The sequence below is a fragment of the Aspergillus fischeri genome, genomic scaffold (genome assembly GCF_000149645.3).
Source record: "Aspergillus fischeri NRRL 181 1099437636264 genomic scaffold, whole genome shotgun sequence".
NCBI classification, from domain to species: Eukaryota; Fungi; Ascomycota; class Eurotiomycetes; order Eurotiales; family Aspergillaceae; genus Aspergillus; species Aspergillus fischeri.
In genome coordinates, this window is record NW_001509762.1 from 878,357 (window position 1) to 895,959 (window position 17,603).

Here is a 17,603-nt window from a genome sequence, read left to right on the forward strand (position 1 = left end):
TGTAAAAGCCCAACCCAAACAACGCCGGTGTCGTAATCCAAAACAGCATGGCTGCAGTCGCACGAATCGCAAAAGTATACACTTGAGATGAACAGTTCTCTCTTATAGGTGCTTATTCAAGGCACAACCTGGATGCCAATCGACTTTGCCTGTGCCATAATACTCTTGCACAGTCCTTGCAAACTCAACCCCGATAATCTCGTCTCGGACTGCTTGATCTTGGCGATTTCGTACACATGCTTCAGGGACACTTTGCCGATGGTCTCGTGGCCAGGTCTCATGGCTCCGCGGATGCGGTTCTTGCGGGGCTCCACGTTCGCAGCCTGCAGGAGGAGATATGTCGTCGTTGGGGTTCGAAGGTCGAAAGTGAAGGAGCGGTCAGGACGAACGGTGACTCGTGCGGGAATGGGGACTCCGGTGTTGATGTGCGCGGTTCTGGCATTGAACTCCTATATTGGCGCGTGATGGTTTAGTAAGATTATCGAGCTCAACCTTTCTATCCAGATCCGCCTTAAAGCAGAAAAAGGATGTTGAAGAGAGGAAGCGTACCTTGCAGAAATCCATACTCTTGACACCCTTGCTACCCAGCGCTGGACCGACTGGGGGACTGGGACTGGCCTGTCCAGCTCCGACAATGAGCTTGACAATCTGATCTTTAGCCAATGCCTTCTTCGCCATTGTGAGATGTGTCCGCAAAGAGACGAAAGTATGGTAGGTCTGTATACAAAAATGAAGTGATCAGCCAACTATTTGCGGCCCGAGTTTTGTTCGGATTCGGATAAGTCCCAGGGCCGGAGTTTCTTACCGCTCTGGGTCATCTTCCGACCGGCCGCAAAGACGATAAAAAAGAGCATTCTTGGATTGCTCAGATGGCTGGGACGCCATTGGGATGATGTCGTTGAAATATCATGATCGTAGGATGGTCCTACCTTTTAGCAAATTGTCGTCATAGTCTATAGTAGTTTATAGTCATCACCGGTAGCATCAATACCACCTCTGCGTTCTCTCAGAAGTCAATACACCTGTTGCAGTTAAGCCGATCGACGCCATTAGTGCCCCGCGCGCTACTATTGAATTCCCTCTCCCTTCATCCCTCCCTTACACCTAACTTACAATCATCATCTCTATCTGCCCATCATGAACTGGCTCAAGTCTACGTATGCTATTTTTCCGGTCTTGTCTCTTTTCTGATGTATAGTATCGACCGTACTGATTGACTATGCTATATTTAGCCTTGCAAGTGTTGCGGGCACTCAGGAGCCCATCTATGGCCCCGAGGCCATTCAGTCTGTCGCCCAACAAGCTCAGCAGACCCCTTATACCGAGTTGACCAAGGACGACCTGCGGTGGCGCGCCTACCAATATACCAATGTTGAGACTGAGACCTTTTATGTGATGGCCGACAATGGCACTCTGGTCATGGTGCAGGTCATCTACTCCAACATCGCGTGAGTGGAACTGTTTCCGGTTCTTGCAATCCTCGGGCCTCATTTTGAGCCTGTCGACACTGCAATGGTGCCTTGTATGTATCGTGGCTGGCTCGGCACCTGACACTTGTGCAGAGGAATCCACACTACTGCGCAATTCAACTCCAAGATCTTTAACCTCAAAGGCGATCAACCCCACATCTGGCACTCCGACCCCCTATACAACTACATGTTCGATGAGAACATGCTCTCTTTCGGAGCCGACAATCTCGCCTTGACGCTGAACGAGGAGGGAACTGCGTACACCATCAAGTCCGCTGTCAACGAGGACAGCCTGGTGAATCTGACGTTCACCCGCGCCGCCCCCGGTTTTGTCGTAGGAAAGGACGGCACATCTTACTTCGGGACCGATCCCGCGAACCCCTGGGGGTCTATGATGCATGCCTTCTGGCCTCGGTGCCGTGTTGAGGGTACAATCACGACGAAGGAGAAGACTTATGACCTCACCGGTCGGGGAATGTTCATTCATGCTATCCAGGGCATGAAGCCCCATCACGCTGGTGAGTTTCCTTCACCTTGTGTTAAAATGTTGAATGAGAATACTGAGCCGGCAATAGCTGCACGATGGAACTTTGTCAACTTCCAGACCCCGTCATACTCTGCCGTGATGATGGAATACACCACACCGCCCTCGTACGGCTCGACGGTCGTCAATGTCGGTGGCATTGTGAAGGATGATGAGATTATCTATGCCGGTGCAACGAACTCGGCGACCCACACCGCGTCGGCCCATGACGCCGACAGCGACTGGCCTGCTCCAACTTCCATCAAGTGGGTCTGGGACGGTAAGTCGAAGGACGAAAAGGACGTCCACGCAGAGCTCGAGGGCCCCCTTGGTAACCGGCTGGACCGCATCGATGTCATGGCTGAAGTACCAGGCTTCGTCAAGACCATCGCTGGAAGTGTTGCTGGGACACGGCCGTACATATTCCAGGTGAGTTTTTCTTCGGCAAACTGGCGTGAGTTTTGTCAAGCTAACAATTGGCCAGTATTCTCCTCATGAGAAACTGTCTCTGAAGCTCAAGATCGGCGATGAGGAGTTCTCAGAGGAGGGTTCCATGTTCTCTGAGGCTACGTTCATCTCGTGAATGACTCTACGTACATATAGCACACCTGACAGGAATGGTCTGTGGCGTTTTGACTATTATTTTGCCCATTCTCGTTGATACTCATAAATCACGCAACCTGCGTGACCCTAATTACTCATATAAAGATTTTTTTAATGCTATTCATACTTGTCAAACCTCAATGCTATTATCCCAGTTCTGCTTAACGTCTAGGGGTCACATCAAAGCTGGTTTCATGTTTGTGCTATTGAATGTAAGTGATTCACCCAATTCACGACATCTCCAGTAGCACAACACAATAGACAATAAGCTAACACAACTTGTAGTATTTATACGATAGAATTTCCTCGACTGCCAACAGCAAACTGTCTTCCAACATTCTCACGCAATCTTTATACATCTCTTTGAACTTTCGCAAAGATACACAACGTCAATCACTACTGGTCATAATGGACGTCACTCACTTAGCTGCCAACCCGAATACTCGAGGCCTCCTTCTAAAAGGACACCGGCGTCGGTAAGTGCCTATGACCTCAGCAATCGGGACTTGACCAGCATCCCATACACATTCCCCATGCTCACCAACAATGAACTCACAGTTTCCTCCGTGACAACATAATGGGGATCAGTAAGTCTCCATCAAGCCAAATCCGAATCTCCAACCACTAAGACCACACTCTAGCCAAACCCGCTATCCGGTAAGCTACTCTCCCAAGCGGCGAACATCCATGAGACATCCCCTCTGAACCACCCCATCGGAATCACAGCCGTCTCGCCCGTCGTGCAGGCGTAGTCCGGATAAAAACGGACATTTACGCCGAAATACGCTCTGTGATACGAGGACGGCTTCGTGAGGTGAGAATCATTCCCCTCGAACTACCGTCAAAAGCACAGCCTCGGCCTTTCCCGGAGAACAAGTCTTGAGCTTCAGGCGAAGGAGAAGGAGATGTACTAACAGCCTATCTGTAGATCTTGTTCCAAGTTGTGCAAGTTCTAGAGTCCTCCAAGACTCATAGACACGACAGGAAGGTTAGTAGCATGGAGTTTATTTGCTTGCTGTATAGTGGAGGATTCTCCCTGTTGACCGACTATATCTGCTCTTGCTAATCTTTTCGAGCAGGTTGTCACCACACGGGATGTGAGTTCTGATAGCTGAACTGGAACGATGCGAGCGGATACTAATACGGATCTCTGATTCTCAAGGTCGTCTACGCCTTGCAAAGAGTGAGCTTTACTTATCCCCAGGGTTATTCAGTTACTAACTTTTGCTATTGCAGATGGGGCAAACGATGTATGGTTTCTAGATCGTCGGGTGACTGTCTGGACTGAAACTTTGAGGAATCTAACCTTGGAAGACATAATGACAGAAGACCGATCAGACTATCAACAGCAATGGATGACGGAAAGAAAGTTCTAAGACAAATATTGAAAGAATGCTGCGTAGTAAAGTCTATCAATGAAATAGTACATAATGAGAAGAGAATCCGCCAGCGGGACACTAAAATGTACAGAAACTTAAGCGGAAATTTGGAAATAGACTCAACCTTCAATCATCAACTGTTCTCCTTCATCCAACAAGGTAGTGATCTTGGACAAGTCCGAGATCATCTTGTTGCCATGCCCGACCAACAGTAGTTTCTCAGCATTGGCTGGCAGACCCAGATACGTGGGTGGCTCTCGCTCAGGGAGGCGTTTGACCCATTCGACAAAGTCACGGATGCTGGTTTCTCCAGGCAGTGCCAGACACTCGTCCTTCTCAACACCCGAAACGAGCTTGTAGTCCACTTCGAAGGCAGCCGGAGTTAGGAAGCTGTTCACAAGGTTGTCCAACACCTGGAAGTCTTCAGCGTCGTCGACCTTGCCGCCGTATGTCTCCGTTATCAGGGTACGGATCATTTCCCAAGGGAGTTTCTGAGGTGCAACATTGGATCGACCCTGGGCAACCGTCTCCACCCAGACATCGATGATATGAGCCGAGCATTCGTACTATTAAGAATTTGTTAGTGGGATTGCAATGATGGATTCCCATACAGTAGTCACTTACGTCACTGTCATTAAACTCCCAGAAGCCCTTCCAACCCAGGCTAGGCGCATAACGAAGTCTTTCTTGAACAACGGCATGCAAGAAGCAAAGCAAGAGATAAACACGCGCTTTCTCGACCGGGGGTTGGCCGGCGCGTTCCATCAGTGTAGACAGTGAGTCCCTCATATTTGCACGAATACCCGCTGGTTGCTCGTACATCAGGACGCGAGAAGCGCGGATGAGATTGACTGGAATCTTGGGACTGGACTCCATTGACAGGAAGAGTCGGAAATCCTTGTGGGGTTTGAGCGAGTCGAGCCTCTTCTCCAGACTTTGAAGCCACGAAGGTGCCAGGTGTACGTTTTTGACCAGTACCCACGTTCCGGCAGTAGCAGCATTGCTGATTGCTTTGTCGGCACTCTCGAGACCTTCGTTGGATCCCATTGCAATATTGGCGCAGGTTGCGTGCATACGTTCGACGAGAGCATCCACCTTGTAACTAGCATCGAATCCAGGACTCGAGCTAAGAGAGATTGGTGTGGTTGCCGCAACCTGCTCAACAACGTCCTTCAAATCGGAACTTCCTTCGAAGAATTCTCGGCCAAAGACCGCCTCGATGAAACGCTCGGCAGCTGGTACGAATCTGTCCAGCCTGCAAAGCTTCACCAGCAACAATGAGCGAAGCAGTCGGTCGAGCTGCTCGGTGTTGTCATCCCAAACGACCGGGACACAGTTTTCAGCCAATTCCTCGCCCAAAAACTGATCCCATTGTTCTTGTGAGATATTGGCGAATGACGCTTTGAAGATTGGCATGTTCGAGATCTTGGTCAGAACCTGCTCTTTAAGCTCCGGAGCAGTCGACAGATCGGCACCCTGCACCGACTCATCGAGAATGATATCAATGATTGTCTTGTCCATCGGGTAAGGAGCAGCTTGTGCGAGAAGCATGGCCAGCGTGATACGGTCTTTCTGAGCCAGCCCCAGGGAAGTCCGCTGAAATGTCGTAACGAACAAATCCTTGAGAATGATTTGCACGCGTGCCGAGTGGTCCTTCTCCGCGGCAAGGCGCTTGTTCTGATAGAGGACCGAGTGGAAAATATCCACAAAGTACTGCAGCGAAAATTGGTAGAAGTGATTGATGTGATGAAGCTGCTCCAATACAGCAAAGACAGCGCTGCAAGAGCGAGCGATAATGCTGTAGTTCAAGGTGATATTTTCGACCTCCGTCATGACGCCCTCGGTCTCCACCATCTTTTTGGAGATCTCTGCTGCCTCCTTCTTTAGGGTCTCTAGAGTCTCAATAACGTTGTCATCGTCCAGGATGTTGCCGCGCGATTCGTTCAATGCCTGCAGCAGTCGTTTCTCGAGCTGACGGAGATGGATCTTGAATTCTCCTTGCAGCTTAACCAAGTCGGTGCGCCGCGCGTCCACATCCGGTCGCTCAAACTTGAGTACTTCGTTGAGCGATTGAGTTCGCAAACTGCTCTGTGTGACAGTGAAGTTGACAAAGGTGGTTCTACTGCACACGTCCGGCGGGAAAGTCGCAGAAGGGTCTCTCGTCGAAAGGAAAAGTTTAAACGAAGGCGAGAAATCAATCTCCTGTTTGCCGAGCTGGATGAGAACACGCCCACCAGTCTTTTGATATTCCTTGTTAAGGACATGGTTGAGGATGGGATCCAGGTGCTCTGCATCTTGAATGAGGATTGGATTACCGAAACGCAGGGCACTCTCCAGTTGCTTGACGAAGGAGTCGTCCAGGAAGCTTGTGACCGTAAGTTTCCTATCTGTGCTCTCCTTCTGCAGGAACTCGGTGACGCGACCCGAAGGATCGATGATTAGAGGGTATCTGTTGTACCGCTTCAGGATGATGGCATTTTCGGTGCAGAGATCGTCAACCGGAAGGGCGTGATCTTGCCAAGTCAAGCGTTCGTCAGCATTCGACAGGTACTCTGTAATCGGATTGTGTGGCTTGAAGTTGATGCCCGATTGTGCCAGTTGGTTCACCCAGTCATCAATCATGGCCTTCCGGAATTGTTGATCGTAGAAACCAGCATAAGCCAGGAAAGCTGCGGCGATCAGAACATCACCCACGAGAGTGCTGATCTGTGTTTCGAATGACTTGCTTCCCTCCTCCCAACGTGTACGCTCAGACGACAAGCTATCAAGTAAGCGCACACTCCGGTCGACCTTAAACTGTACCCTTGACATTTCTGTCTTGATGGCCTGCGTCTCACTAATGAGGGCAGCATATTCAGCTTTGTAAGTGGCGATGCTGCTCTCAAGGTTCTGGACGGTATTCTCGATGGCCTGAGCCTCTGCCTTGGTCTGCAAGGCTTGTTCTTCAAGTTGCCCGACTTCCTCACGCAGCGGTCCAACACGGTCGAGAATCTCGGAGTAGTTGACTTGAGCTTCCACCCACTGGACCAGGGGACCACACGCTCTACTGGCTCGGTTGACACGCTCGTAAGTGAAATCCTCCTTTGAAAGGAATTCGCTCTGCATCTTGAGACGGTGATTTCTTGTCATCTGCTTTTCATTGTCGTAATTGACGATACTGGCGATGAAGTCATCTCTTCTAACAATACCCTGGATCGTCTTCCAGCTGTCTACTTTGTGGCCAAGCAGAGTGCACACGGCTTCGAGAGCAAGCCGAACGCTAGCGGGCGGGTTGCCCATAGAACGAACTTCCGTAAGATGCTGACGTTTGATGTTCTGAACGCTTTTCTGGGCCTCAAGAACAGCGGGCTCGGCTCGAGCCAAGTCATTGAGCACAACTTCCTTGCGCAGAGCCACTTCTTTCTCCTGCTTCTCCAGGGCTGCCTGGACCTCAAGAGACACAGCCTTCCGTTGCTCTGCCTCTCTTTGGTCGGCAACCATGCGTTGCAGCTTCTCGTTTGCTTCCGCATCCTTCTTCTCTAACTGCATTTTCTTCTGGGCGAGACTAGCACGTAGGTCGCTGACCTTGTCGACGGTATCCCTGAGTTTCTCTAGACCGACGTTCAAGTGCCGCTGTTGCTCTTCAAGGTCCTCCCGCTTCTCATTGAACAGCTTGACATATTGAGCGACAAAGTCAAGGTAGTGACGGGGAGTGAGGAATGTGGTCTTTCCTTGTTGCTTCTGCAGACGCTGGTTGAACCTCTGCAGTGAATAATGGATATAAACCATCGAGTTGACAACCGCGTCTCTATGAGACGCAGGAAGGCTGAGATCGCGATAAGCGACAGGAATGCTGTCAGGTGCAACAAAGTTTGGCTTGTCCAAGTCGAGTGACTGAGTGAGTTCAGAGCCGACCTGGAAAAGTGCTTGATCAGACCAATCACCCATCCAGTTGAGTACACAACGGTTGAACAGGGCGGGACTCGTGGCAGCCTTGGAAGATAGACCTTCCTCAGGGGGGTTCATCGTGAACACAACGTGAAGGTTCTTGACAATCTGCTGTGTGAACCATTTGTAGAGCTCTTCCTGAGAGTCGAGGAGAAGACCTTGACGTTGAGCGCCCTCCTTGCAAGCGGTCATCAGAGACGAGAACTCATCTCCTTCGAACAGGCCGGGAACTTCGGCATTAGCGAGCAGTGTGTTCATGCGCTCAAGGAAGCCAGAGTCAAGGACATTGGACTCATCCATGATAAAGCAGATTTGCTCGCCCTTGCAGCCCGCGCGTCGAAGAACGGTTCGTAAGTCGTCATCGAAGTCCTCCGAAGAATACTTTCCATGTACCTTGATCTGGAAGACCTTCAAACCATTCATCCAAGCCACAAAGCGAGACAATGTCGTTTTACCACTTCCACTAACACCAATGAGGATGAGATGGCCCTGAGGCTGGCGGAACACCCGGTCGATGCGCAGTGCATGCTCCAAGACATCGTTGAAGAGCACGAGAGGAACATCAACCTCCTCCTCGCAGAAGGTCTTCAAGCGAGCCTTAACGAAGTCGCGTAGTCGCTCTCGTTCAACAGGGACATAGTTCTTAGACAACCAATTCGAGAACAGGATCGGCCCCTTCAGCGCTTGCTCCTCGTCAATCGTAGGGAAGTTGTCAAGTGCAATGCGGCGGACTGCATCGGCTGTCCAACTCCTCTCTTCTTCGGCGACCAGTCGATCCTGGAACAGACGCAAAGCTTCATGTGCCCATATACGCACCAGGCCCTCGACGGAGAGTGACTCAAGCGGCTTAATAGCCTCATATACACCACGAACCCATCGTGTAAGCTCACGAGGAGAGTACACGTAATGCGGTTGGATCTTAGGAGTGAACCTGCGTTGAGATTCCAAGTAGAACTGCACCATGGCTTTGGTGAGTGCCTCGGAGTATCCGCGTAACAATGGGATGATTTTGAGCACAGCCGAGTTGAATGTTCCGTAGATTTGCATGAGCGAGATTTCTCCAGGATAATCGACCATAATCAGAGGAGAGTGGCGTAGGAAACGTTCGGCCAGAGGGGTACGGCCCGCGTCAGTTGGAGGATTGCAAGCTCCTACAAACTGGATTCTATCCAGGGTGACCCAAGTCTTGTCCGATGTCCTCCAGAAACCGTTCTGCTCCACAAGCTGTCTCAGGAAGGTAATCGCCCGTTGCGTTCCGTAACGGTCTGGTGCCGGAAGGTTGATTTCATCACAGAAGATGACCAGCCAACGACCTATTTGGTTGGGAGACATAACAACACCATTCAAAGTCTTCTTATATTCACAGTACTGTTCGAAAGTCTTGATCAAAAGATCCGGAGTAGTGGCGCTTGAGAAATTCAGGCCCACCACTTCCATGTTTGGCAACTTTCGGAGTGCTGCAAATAGCGTCATGGTCTTACCAGAACCTGGTGGACCACAGAGCAGCAGTGGCTTGTGCTCGGCGAGCCAGGAGTAGAGAACGTCTTCGTGGCGAACAGTATCCACGGTGGGAATGACTACATCGGTTTGTGTGATGGAGTGGGTGTTGATCTCGATTGACGGGACTTGAGACTGCCAACTCATCCACTCCGACTTGGGTAGTGTGATGTCAAAGTCGATGAGGGAGGATGCTCCATCAGGCGGCAATTCTGTTGTCGACATAGCCGACACAAACTGCCCGAAGGCCTGGCGATCTGTCAAAGGGCAGTCTCCGGTGAAGGACCAGACGAGAGCAAGGAGAAGCTTCTTGGAAATGTACGACTGAATCTGCTCGTGGTCGAGCGGGAAATCGACATGCTGGATGTTATACTCGAGAACATTCCGGCAGGCCTTGTTCAACAAGCTGAACAGAGTATTCAGGGCACGGATATCGGTGAACTCCATGATATGATTGTACTTCTTGGCTTCATCAAGAGATTTCAGAACAAGCTGATCGGTCTCCAGAAGTTGCTTGAGAATTGTGGAAAGCATGTCTTGTGCATCCTGAGTTTTGACTGCAGCTTGTCCTGCAGGGGCACTGTCATCATCCAAATCCTCAAAGGTCTTCGTTCTGAGCGACTCAACGTAGTTGGAAATCATCATCAGAGGAGTGACAGTGTCGTCGTTGAACCATACCATACCACAACGACTGACTGTAGCCAGCGTAGCGTACTTCAGACTCTCAACTTCAAACATTATGCGCACATTAGGAGGGAGATTCAGACGCTCTCCGTTTGGAAGGGTGAGGAGCTTGTTATCATCGAGGACACTGTTCAGATTCTCAACCCATTCAGGGTCGACATCGCCATCAAACACAATCCAGTGTCTCTTTGTGTCTTCACCTCGGAGATTATCCACGATCTTTCTCAGGATGCCCGTGAACAAACCATCCGTCCATTCTCTGGTGGTGCTATCAAGATTACCATATAGAGCTTCCTTGGACATGACCTTGGAGTCAATGATATGGGAGACACCTTCAACCCCTTCAATCCGTTGCAAGGCCTGGAGCAAGATCTTCCAAGCGGCCGATTTGCCGGATCCAGACTTGCCAACCATCATAACACCATGGTGGATGCTCTGAATTTGGTAAAGCTGGAGGATTTTTGCGATCCACGTCTCACTGTCGACGTAGTGTTGCTCGTGAGCGATGTCCCGAATCGCCTGCGTAAGCTTCTCGTAATTTGCGGGCACATACTCCACTCCAGAGAAGTTGTGCGCTTGAATCTCGAGCATCTTGTCTACATCTTCACGGACAAGCTTGGGGGCAATTGTTTCCCGCAGACTTTGAACGATAATTTGGGGTTCAATGACCTCGTCTGGGCCCAGATCGCCGTCGGTATTAGCAAGTCTCGCACGCTTGAGACCTCCAGAGCTGACCAGAACGCTTTTAAGAGCACGTAGACCGAAATCGTAGTGGGCTTGCTTTGACAGCTGCGAGGCACAGTGGTCGAAGAAAGGCACTGTCTGCTTGGACAAATGCTTTGCTTGCTTAAAGCCCTGGGAAAAGAGCATCACTTCCGCAATCAACTCCTTATCTGGTTTCGACATGGCAACACTCCGGAATAGCTTCTTCAAGTTGTCAGGCAGATTCGAACGGCCTGCATAGCCAGGGTTCATGGTAATGAAGATTCCGGTGTTGGGATTAACACGGAGGCGTCTTCCGACCAGCTCGATCTGTGCCTTCTCATCGTCAACTCCAGTTTTCAAGCCCAGCTGGATATTTTGAATTTGCTGTGAGACGGCGGACAGGATTCTCTCTTCGAGACGGTTGAACTCGTCAAAACAGCCCCATGCACCAACCTGGCAAATACCAAGGAAGATTCGGCCCATTGCCTGGAAATCAAAAGTGTCGTCACAGCAAAACACAAGAGTGAAACGCCCAAGCTGAAGACCCAGCGCCTTGACTGATTCCGTCTTTCCTGTACCAGCAGGGCCGTACGGAGAGCCACCCAGTCTTTGACACAAAGCTTGAGTGAGGGTGAGGAAACAGCGATCGGTAAGAGGCGTGCGGACGAGGCGTTCAGGTACTCCGAGGTACTCAAAGCCGTAACTGAGCTTAGCATTTGCCATATGGACGTGTAACCGCTGGAGGAAATCGCCTTCGGCATGGTAAACATAGCGCATCTGCAGCAACCACAAATAGTGCGTTGGGATATTGGCATTGGCCGCCATGAGTTTCGAGATAACATCGCGTTGGTGTACGAATTCAGTGATCATGTGTTCGCACTTCTTTCTACTAATCGCATCGAGGTCCCCAAGCACAGTAGCAGCAAGCAACTCCAGCACTCGGACTTGCGCATCATACAGCTCTTTGAGATTCGCTCCTCCATTTTCCAGGGATTTCTGCACAGCGTTGGTCCAGACGACTTGACTGGCAAGAACGACAATCTGCGCGGGATAGTTGGCCAAGTAGTCATTGAAAGCAGTGCGGTCGACCTCGGGCGCATTGTAGATTGTCTCGAATTGCTCAATTGCCTCTCCGAGGAGTTCCGCCAGTGTTAGCTTCATGCTGGTTTCCAGTGCAGTGAGCCAATCATTGATCCTGGGGGTTTTCACAAGGTTGATTTCGCGTTTCAAGCGGACCTCCTCGCCCTCTTTCGAAGTGATGCCAACGATGTTATTCTCATCATCCATGAGGACGCCTGACAAACCAGCAAACATCTTCTTGAAATGCTTAGCGACGCGGAAGATGTCATTGCTGTTACCGATAATTTCCAGTAGGTCCTCATCACCGACGAAGTAGAAACGAGGGAATGAGATACGTTCACGTTCAAGATATTCACCCAGGGCCTTTTGAATCTTGTTAAGCAGCTCGGCCAATCTCTCCAATGATTTCTGCACACCGTTGATGGCAAGCACATCGAGAACAAATGGAGATTTGTACACTTTTTTCATCACCGCAAAGAATTCGGAATTGATGTTTTGGAAGCGGCTCGATTCAAGGGGAAGAAGATGCTTGATATCGGCATTACCGGTAAACACTCCCTCAAGGTACACCCACTGTCTTTGAACATCGATCCACACATCGAAGAGCACGTGAACTCTGTTTAGCTTGTCTTCCCAGGAAGCAGCTTCCTCCTCGAACTCTTTGTAGTATGGCGAATGTCTCATGGCCTGCAAGGAGTTCAGATTCTCACTGCATTTAGCGAATAGGTCATCGAATCCTCGAATCAGACGGCATTTATTCTGGTAGTTGACGAGATCCAAAGAATAGTTTTGCCATGTTTCCCGAACTGATTTCAAGAACTCCTCTAGAGCCATTTCACCCTGGGCCTGGGCTATAATGTCGCGGATGACGGTCTCACTGGTCGCAAGTTGCAGATCCCATACATCTCCCAGTGTAAGGGAAACGAGAGAAAATCTCTTCCCAGGCTTCAGAGCCTTGTAAATTTTCTGCCAATGTCTTTCTCGAACAGCTTCGGATTTCATGTCGGAAAGCAGCGGATTGACCTTCAGAAGCTGCCGCAGGACGTTTTGTATGTGCTCGAAAGCCGCATACTGGCGCATACGACTGGGCATTTCCTTGGTCATCTTGATCAAGCCATCGATCGACTGACGGAGCTTTCGGGGCTGCACGCTAGTCCATAGCATGTCCCTCAAGTCATTGAGACTCTTCCAGATTGTTGACAGAGCTGCCCAAACTGACATGAAATCCTGTACCTCTTCAAGAATTGCTGGTAACGAAGACTCTGAGCTAGCCGGAAGATCGAGAGCCTCTTTAGCTTTGGACACCATCTCGAATTCGGCCTGAAGGGCTTCAAGGCGGGACTGGAAGGAGCTCAAAGTCCGAGAGGCCTCCTCAGGCGGAATAGTTCCAGATACGGGCTTCTCTTCATTCCACTGAGCAATAACTTCGGTAATCTTATCACCGATGACTTTGTCCTCAGCCGTGATTTTCGCGCGCAGCCCTTCCGTCTGGTCATGGACAATCTTGCTCTTCCGTGCAAGCAATTCGTTCAGGGCTGCCCACTCGCCATCGACGTTCTCCACATGGAGCCAGTCACTAGGGAACTGGTATCGCTGGCGCGCTAGGGTAGCCTGGCCTTGCCGGAAGAGATTGACTTCCGGCTCCCAGACTTTGGCCTTGCGCTTGCATTGTTGGACAATCGTGATGAAGGAAACCGCGTGGGCGGTTGAAGAAGCCTCAAGGGTTTGTCCTTCCAGGTCCCTACGGGCCGCGGCAATCTCTGAATGGACTTCTCTCATCCGGGCTCCGAGCTTCGATCCGAATTTCAACAGAATCTCGTGTTGCCACTGATCGTATTTGGCGTTGACCCTGGTCTGGACCTGCTCATAGTCTATCTTGATGTTGCCAAATGACCGACTAACCTCGGAAGTGTCGAATGTGGCTCGGCTCTTGCGAATTTCCTGAAGCAACTGGAGCCATTGCGCTAGGTCATCGCCTAGAATGTCGTACACTTGTTCGGATTGCAAGTCCCAGAGGGATTGGAACTGTAACCATTTATCGACATACTCTGACACTTCCTTGAGTCTGCCCTCCACAACACTATAGACATGGCTAAGTTCTTCAGTGCAGTGCTGCGGAAGATCAGCGAAGCAAGCTTCGGACAACTGGACTTTCTGTACATCGATCGATATCTGATACCGGGATGATTTGATCTTCTCCAGGTGGCAGATCACGCCAAGCCAGTTGTCGAAGTGGGAGAACCAGCTCGCTCGAGCATATTGTAAAGGCGGATCAAGATGAAGAACCTGGTTGCGCATGGAGATTTCATGGACTAGTTCGGGGAACTCTATTTTGTATGATACAGGCTCTGGCTCGCCCGCGGCCGGATGCTGGGTGCCAATCGACACTTGTGAAGCACTCTGTTGCTCCTTGGCTTCATTGAAGGAGTGGATCCACTCACGAATGGCGCGATGGAGCCGGTCACGAAGGATTGACTCGATCTTTTGATTCAAACGCGCGACCCAGTACCCCAGGTTGACATAGTTCTCCAGATTAAGCTTGTCAACAGCGACTTGTATCGTGTCCAGACGCTGCTTGAATGCTGAAGCCTCGTACGGGCATGTTTTCAGCTCAAGGACAGCTTTCTGGATGGTTTCGTAAATTGAAGACAGAACAGCCGTCTTTGACTGCAGCACTGACGCTGATCCTGCAAATTCTCGAACGAATTGTACATGCTTGCTTTCTCCTCTGCCGGGAATAGCAGACTCAATGGCGCCATTGGCCAGGGCAGATTGTTTTACGTGAAGCTCGTACGAATGAACGAAAGACTCCCATCTTAGGGGAATTCCTTTGATGACCATGCCTTGCGCATCATTCAAGTACCCGTTGAGTAGGATAGCAACCTCTGTCATGGCAGCAATGGAGCGAGTGGTTTGGAGCAAGGTCCGAACGCTCTCCATCAGGCTGATGGCGTATGGATAAACACGTTTAGCCTCTTTTGAGATACTGCTGACCGCATGTGGAACTTGGAAATTAAGCCAGATGAGGTTTCTAACTTCCTTGAACAAGGCGATAATTTGAGCATCGAAGTTGACGGAGAGCTCTAGGCTGTTCCCTGCGGCGCGATTGCGCGTCACATTGAACAGTCGGCCAGCAATGGTGATGTGACGCCTTTGCACATCATGCAGCCACGATTCAAAAACGGGCCGCGTATCCAGCTTCTTCCGGAAGAGATTGCTCTCAGCTTGGAGCTTTTGACCTTCGGAGTGAAGATGCCAATCTTCTCCAAGAACATCCTCGACTTTTCGCATATAACCGTCGAGTTGCCGCTCAATCTGGCGGGCCCAGACGATTGCACCTGACACGGGGGGCAGGTCATGTAACTGTGCCATCGCATGTGCCTCCGAGTGGCCATACTGCTGTTTGAAGCGCTCATGCAAGGCGGAAATGTCCTGTTTGACATTCTCAATAAGTTGAGTTTGATATTCTCCAATCGCACCTCGTATCTTTGGGCGAACAAGAAGAGCATTGAACTTTGAAAATACACGAAACATTTCGTTGGCATTCTTAGCGGTAGCCAGACGATCGCGCAAGCGAGCAATGATCGAGTTCTCAACACGAGAGGTGCGCTCATTGTAGGCAATTTCCTCCTGGATCCACAGCTGGGTACCTTCAGGAGATACGTCCAGCACATCTACATTCTTCAGGGCAGCATATGCTTGTGCAACTTCCTCGACCGCATCAACGTCTCCAATCTCTTCGACGATCACAGCGCCGTCAGAGCCTGCTCCGTTGGCGGTGTCTCCAGTAGACGAAGTCTTTGGGCCGAGTACATTTACGATCGTTTTCTGAAGTTGCTCATGGTTCACTCTGAAGGTGTTGATGTACTTCAGGCGTTCCTGTGTCTTTTCGTGCCGTGCAGCGATCTTGATGGGGATGAACTTTTCGTTTCGACGTCTTGTGGATTCACGGGCGACATTGGTGAACTCCTTCAGATTCTCGTCCCAAGTTCGCCAGATCGCACCACACGTCTTCATCAGAGAACGGAATTCGCGATAGTCCAGGTGCAGAATGGTTCGGCCGTGAAGCAGACTATGAATTTGCGTGTCGAGATCACCTGAGATAGCTTCGACAAGGGCAAGAGCTCGCTTGATCGGGTAAGGACATATCTTCAACTTCTTATTAAGATGGCCAAAGATCAGACCAAGTGATTCCTGAACTTTCTGCAAAGTGGTGGCGGAAAGTAGTTCATCCAGGGGAAAATCGCGCATAAGCTGATTGTACTTCTGCACCATGTCCGTCGCTTCTCGCAAACCGGTGTCTGCAACGAAGCTGAGCGTTGCCTGGTAACGTTTGGCGTGGCGGAGAATATCCATGGTCAATTGAACACCATCGCTGCGCAGCTGGTTTTCGATACCCTCGAGAGCGGTCTCCATCGACAGCCAAAAGTTGATCTCTTGAGCTGCGGACCCGCTATCGGCATCGCGAGACATTTTCGTGATCGTCTGAATAGACCTGATCCAAGCATTGACGGTATTTTGGATGCTGTTGATAAAAGCACTACTCTCCAAAACGTTTGAGGGAATCAGCTCCACAGAAGGCTTGATCCCTCGGGTCTCCGCTTCGACCAGGGCGGCTTGGACTACCTCATGGAGCGGCAGGTTTAACGCGGGGATCTCAACATTCTGTTGCAGGTGGAGCAAGCCCAGTTCCAGTTCTGCAAATTTCTTCTTGGTCCCAGGCACTCCAGTCTTCACCTCTGTATCCGTCCTGGGTTTCAAGCCAGTCGCTGCATCCTGATTGCGGGTATTGGCCTCGAAGTAGGGGCTCAGCGCGTGGTGCACGAGCAGATGCAGGACCTCATACGGAGACAAAGAGGCACCTTGTTGCGCCTGAGCGTTGTTGAGAGATGCCGGGCCGGGGAGATTGATAACCTGAACTTGCGACGATATGGGAAGGGTAGGGTCAATGGGAGCAGGGCGTTTGATAAATGCGACAGAGGCGACCGTAGTAGAGGAAGAGGAGATTTCAGCGGAGAGGTTGTAGGCATACTGAACAGAAGAAGCTGCAGAAGAACAAGACAAGGTTACTATTCTGTCGTAGAGCTGCCCGTTTGGAATACACATACCTTCACCATCCTCCGCAGCATTCGTTCCCTCTGAAGCGACAAGATCCTTCTGCACGTAAAGAGCTACCTGCGATTCTGCAGCAAAGCGTGTGCATCTCTGCACCGTCTCGCTGTGTTTGGCCTCCGATAACAAGCTGCCTGTGCTCTCGAGCTCGGTTTTCAGAGCTCCTAGGGTTGCTTGCAGGACATCGACCAAGTACTGAATCAAAGCCGCAGAATCTACGAACGACGCCTGAGCTGGTGCTGGGACGCCGTTCGATACCCCCGCAGAGGCGACCTCCATGTTGGTGATTCTTTACAGATAGCGACCCACGGTAAGCATCGAGAGGTTGATAAGGAGTCGTCCTGGGCAGTAGGTGTCGGGTGTATGAATGCGCAACGCCGACGAGTAGGTAGATTAGGCCGAAAGGATAAGTCGTTTGAGTTTGAAGAAGCGGGTTGACAAAGAGATGGTCAGAATTATTTGAAGGGATAATTAAGAAATGTGATACGGAAATTAGTTAGATGATCATGACCCTTTGTTCATTTGGGCCTCATCTATCTGATCTTGCACCTAACTTAAGTATTTTATTATTATTATTATTACTACGTATCGGCCATGCGGGACGCGGCAGGCGTGTTTTCTTTT

At 50.5% G+C, this 17,603-nt stretch overlaps 3 protein-coding genes across 3 annotated transcripts; 1 reads left to right on the top strand and 2 right to left on the bottom strand.

Annotated features, from left to right (window-relative positions):
• Nucleotides 1–116: 116 nt before the first annotated feature.
• NFIA_075470 (mitochondrial 54S ribosomal protein uL11m) lies at nucleotides 117–678 on the bottom strand (the record flags this gene model as incomplete). The annotated part of the gene is made up of 2 exons (XM_001259513.1): nucleotides 117–449; nucleotides 550–678. The coding sequence occupies 2 exons, from the start codon at nucleotides 676–678 to the stop codon at nucleotides 117–119; spliced, it is 462 nt and encodes a 153-aa protein (XP_001259514.1).
• Nucleotides 679–1,137: 459 nt separating this feature from the next.
• On the top strand, nucleotides 1,138–2,575 carry NFIA_075480 (survival factor 1 family protein; the record flags this gene model as incomplete). Its single annotated transcript, XM_001259514.1, has 5 exons — nucleotides 1,138–1,157; nucleotides 1,233–1,448; nucleotides 1,563–1,987; nucleotides 2,045–2,421; nucleotides 2,477–2,575. 5 exons carry the CDS (start codon nucleotides 1,138–1,140, stop codon nucleotides 2,573–2,575), a joined length of 1,137 nt encoding a protein of 378 aa, XP_001259515.1.
• Nucleotides 2,576–4,093: 1,518 nt separating this feature from the next.
• NFIA_075490 (dynein heavy chain) lies at nucleotides 4,094–17,258 on the bottom strand (the record flags this gene model as incomplete). The annotated part of the gene is made up of 3 exons (XM_001259515.1): nucleotides 4,094–4,540; nucleotides 4,599–16,912; nucleotides 16,976–17,258. The coding sequence occupies 3 exons, from the start codon at nucleotides 17,256–17,258 to the stop codon at nucleotides 4,094–4,096; spliced, it is 13,044 nt and encodes a 4,347-aa protein (XP_001259516.1).
• Nucleotides 17,259–17,603: the final 345 nt, after the last annotated feature.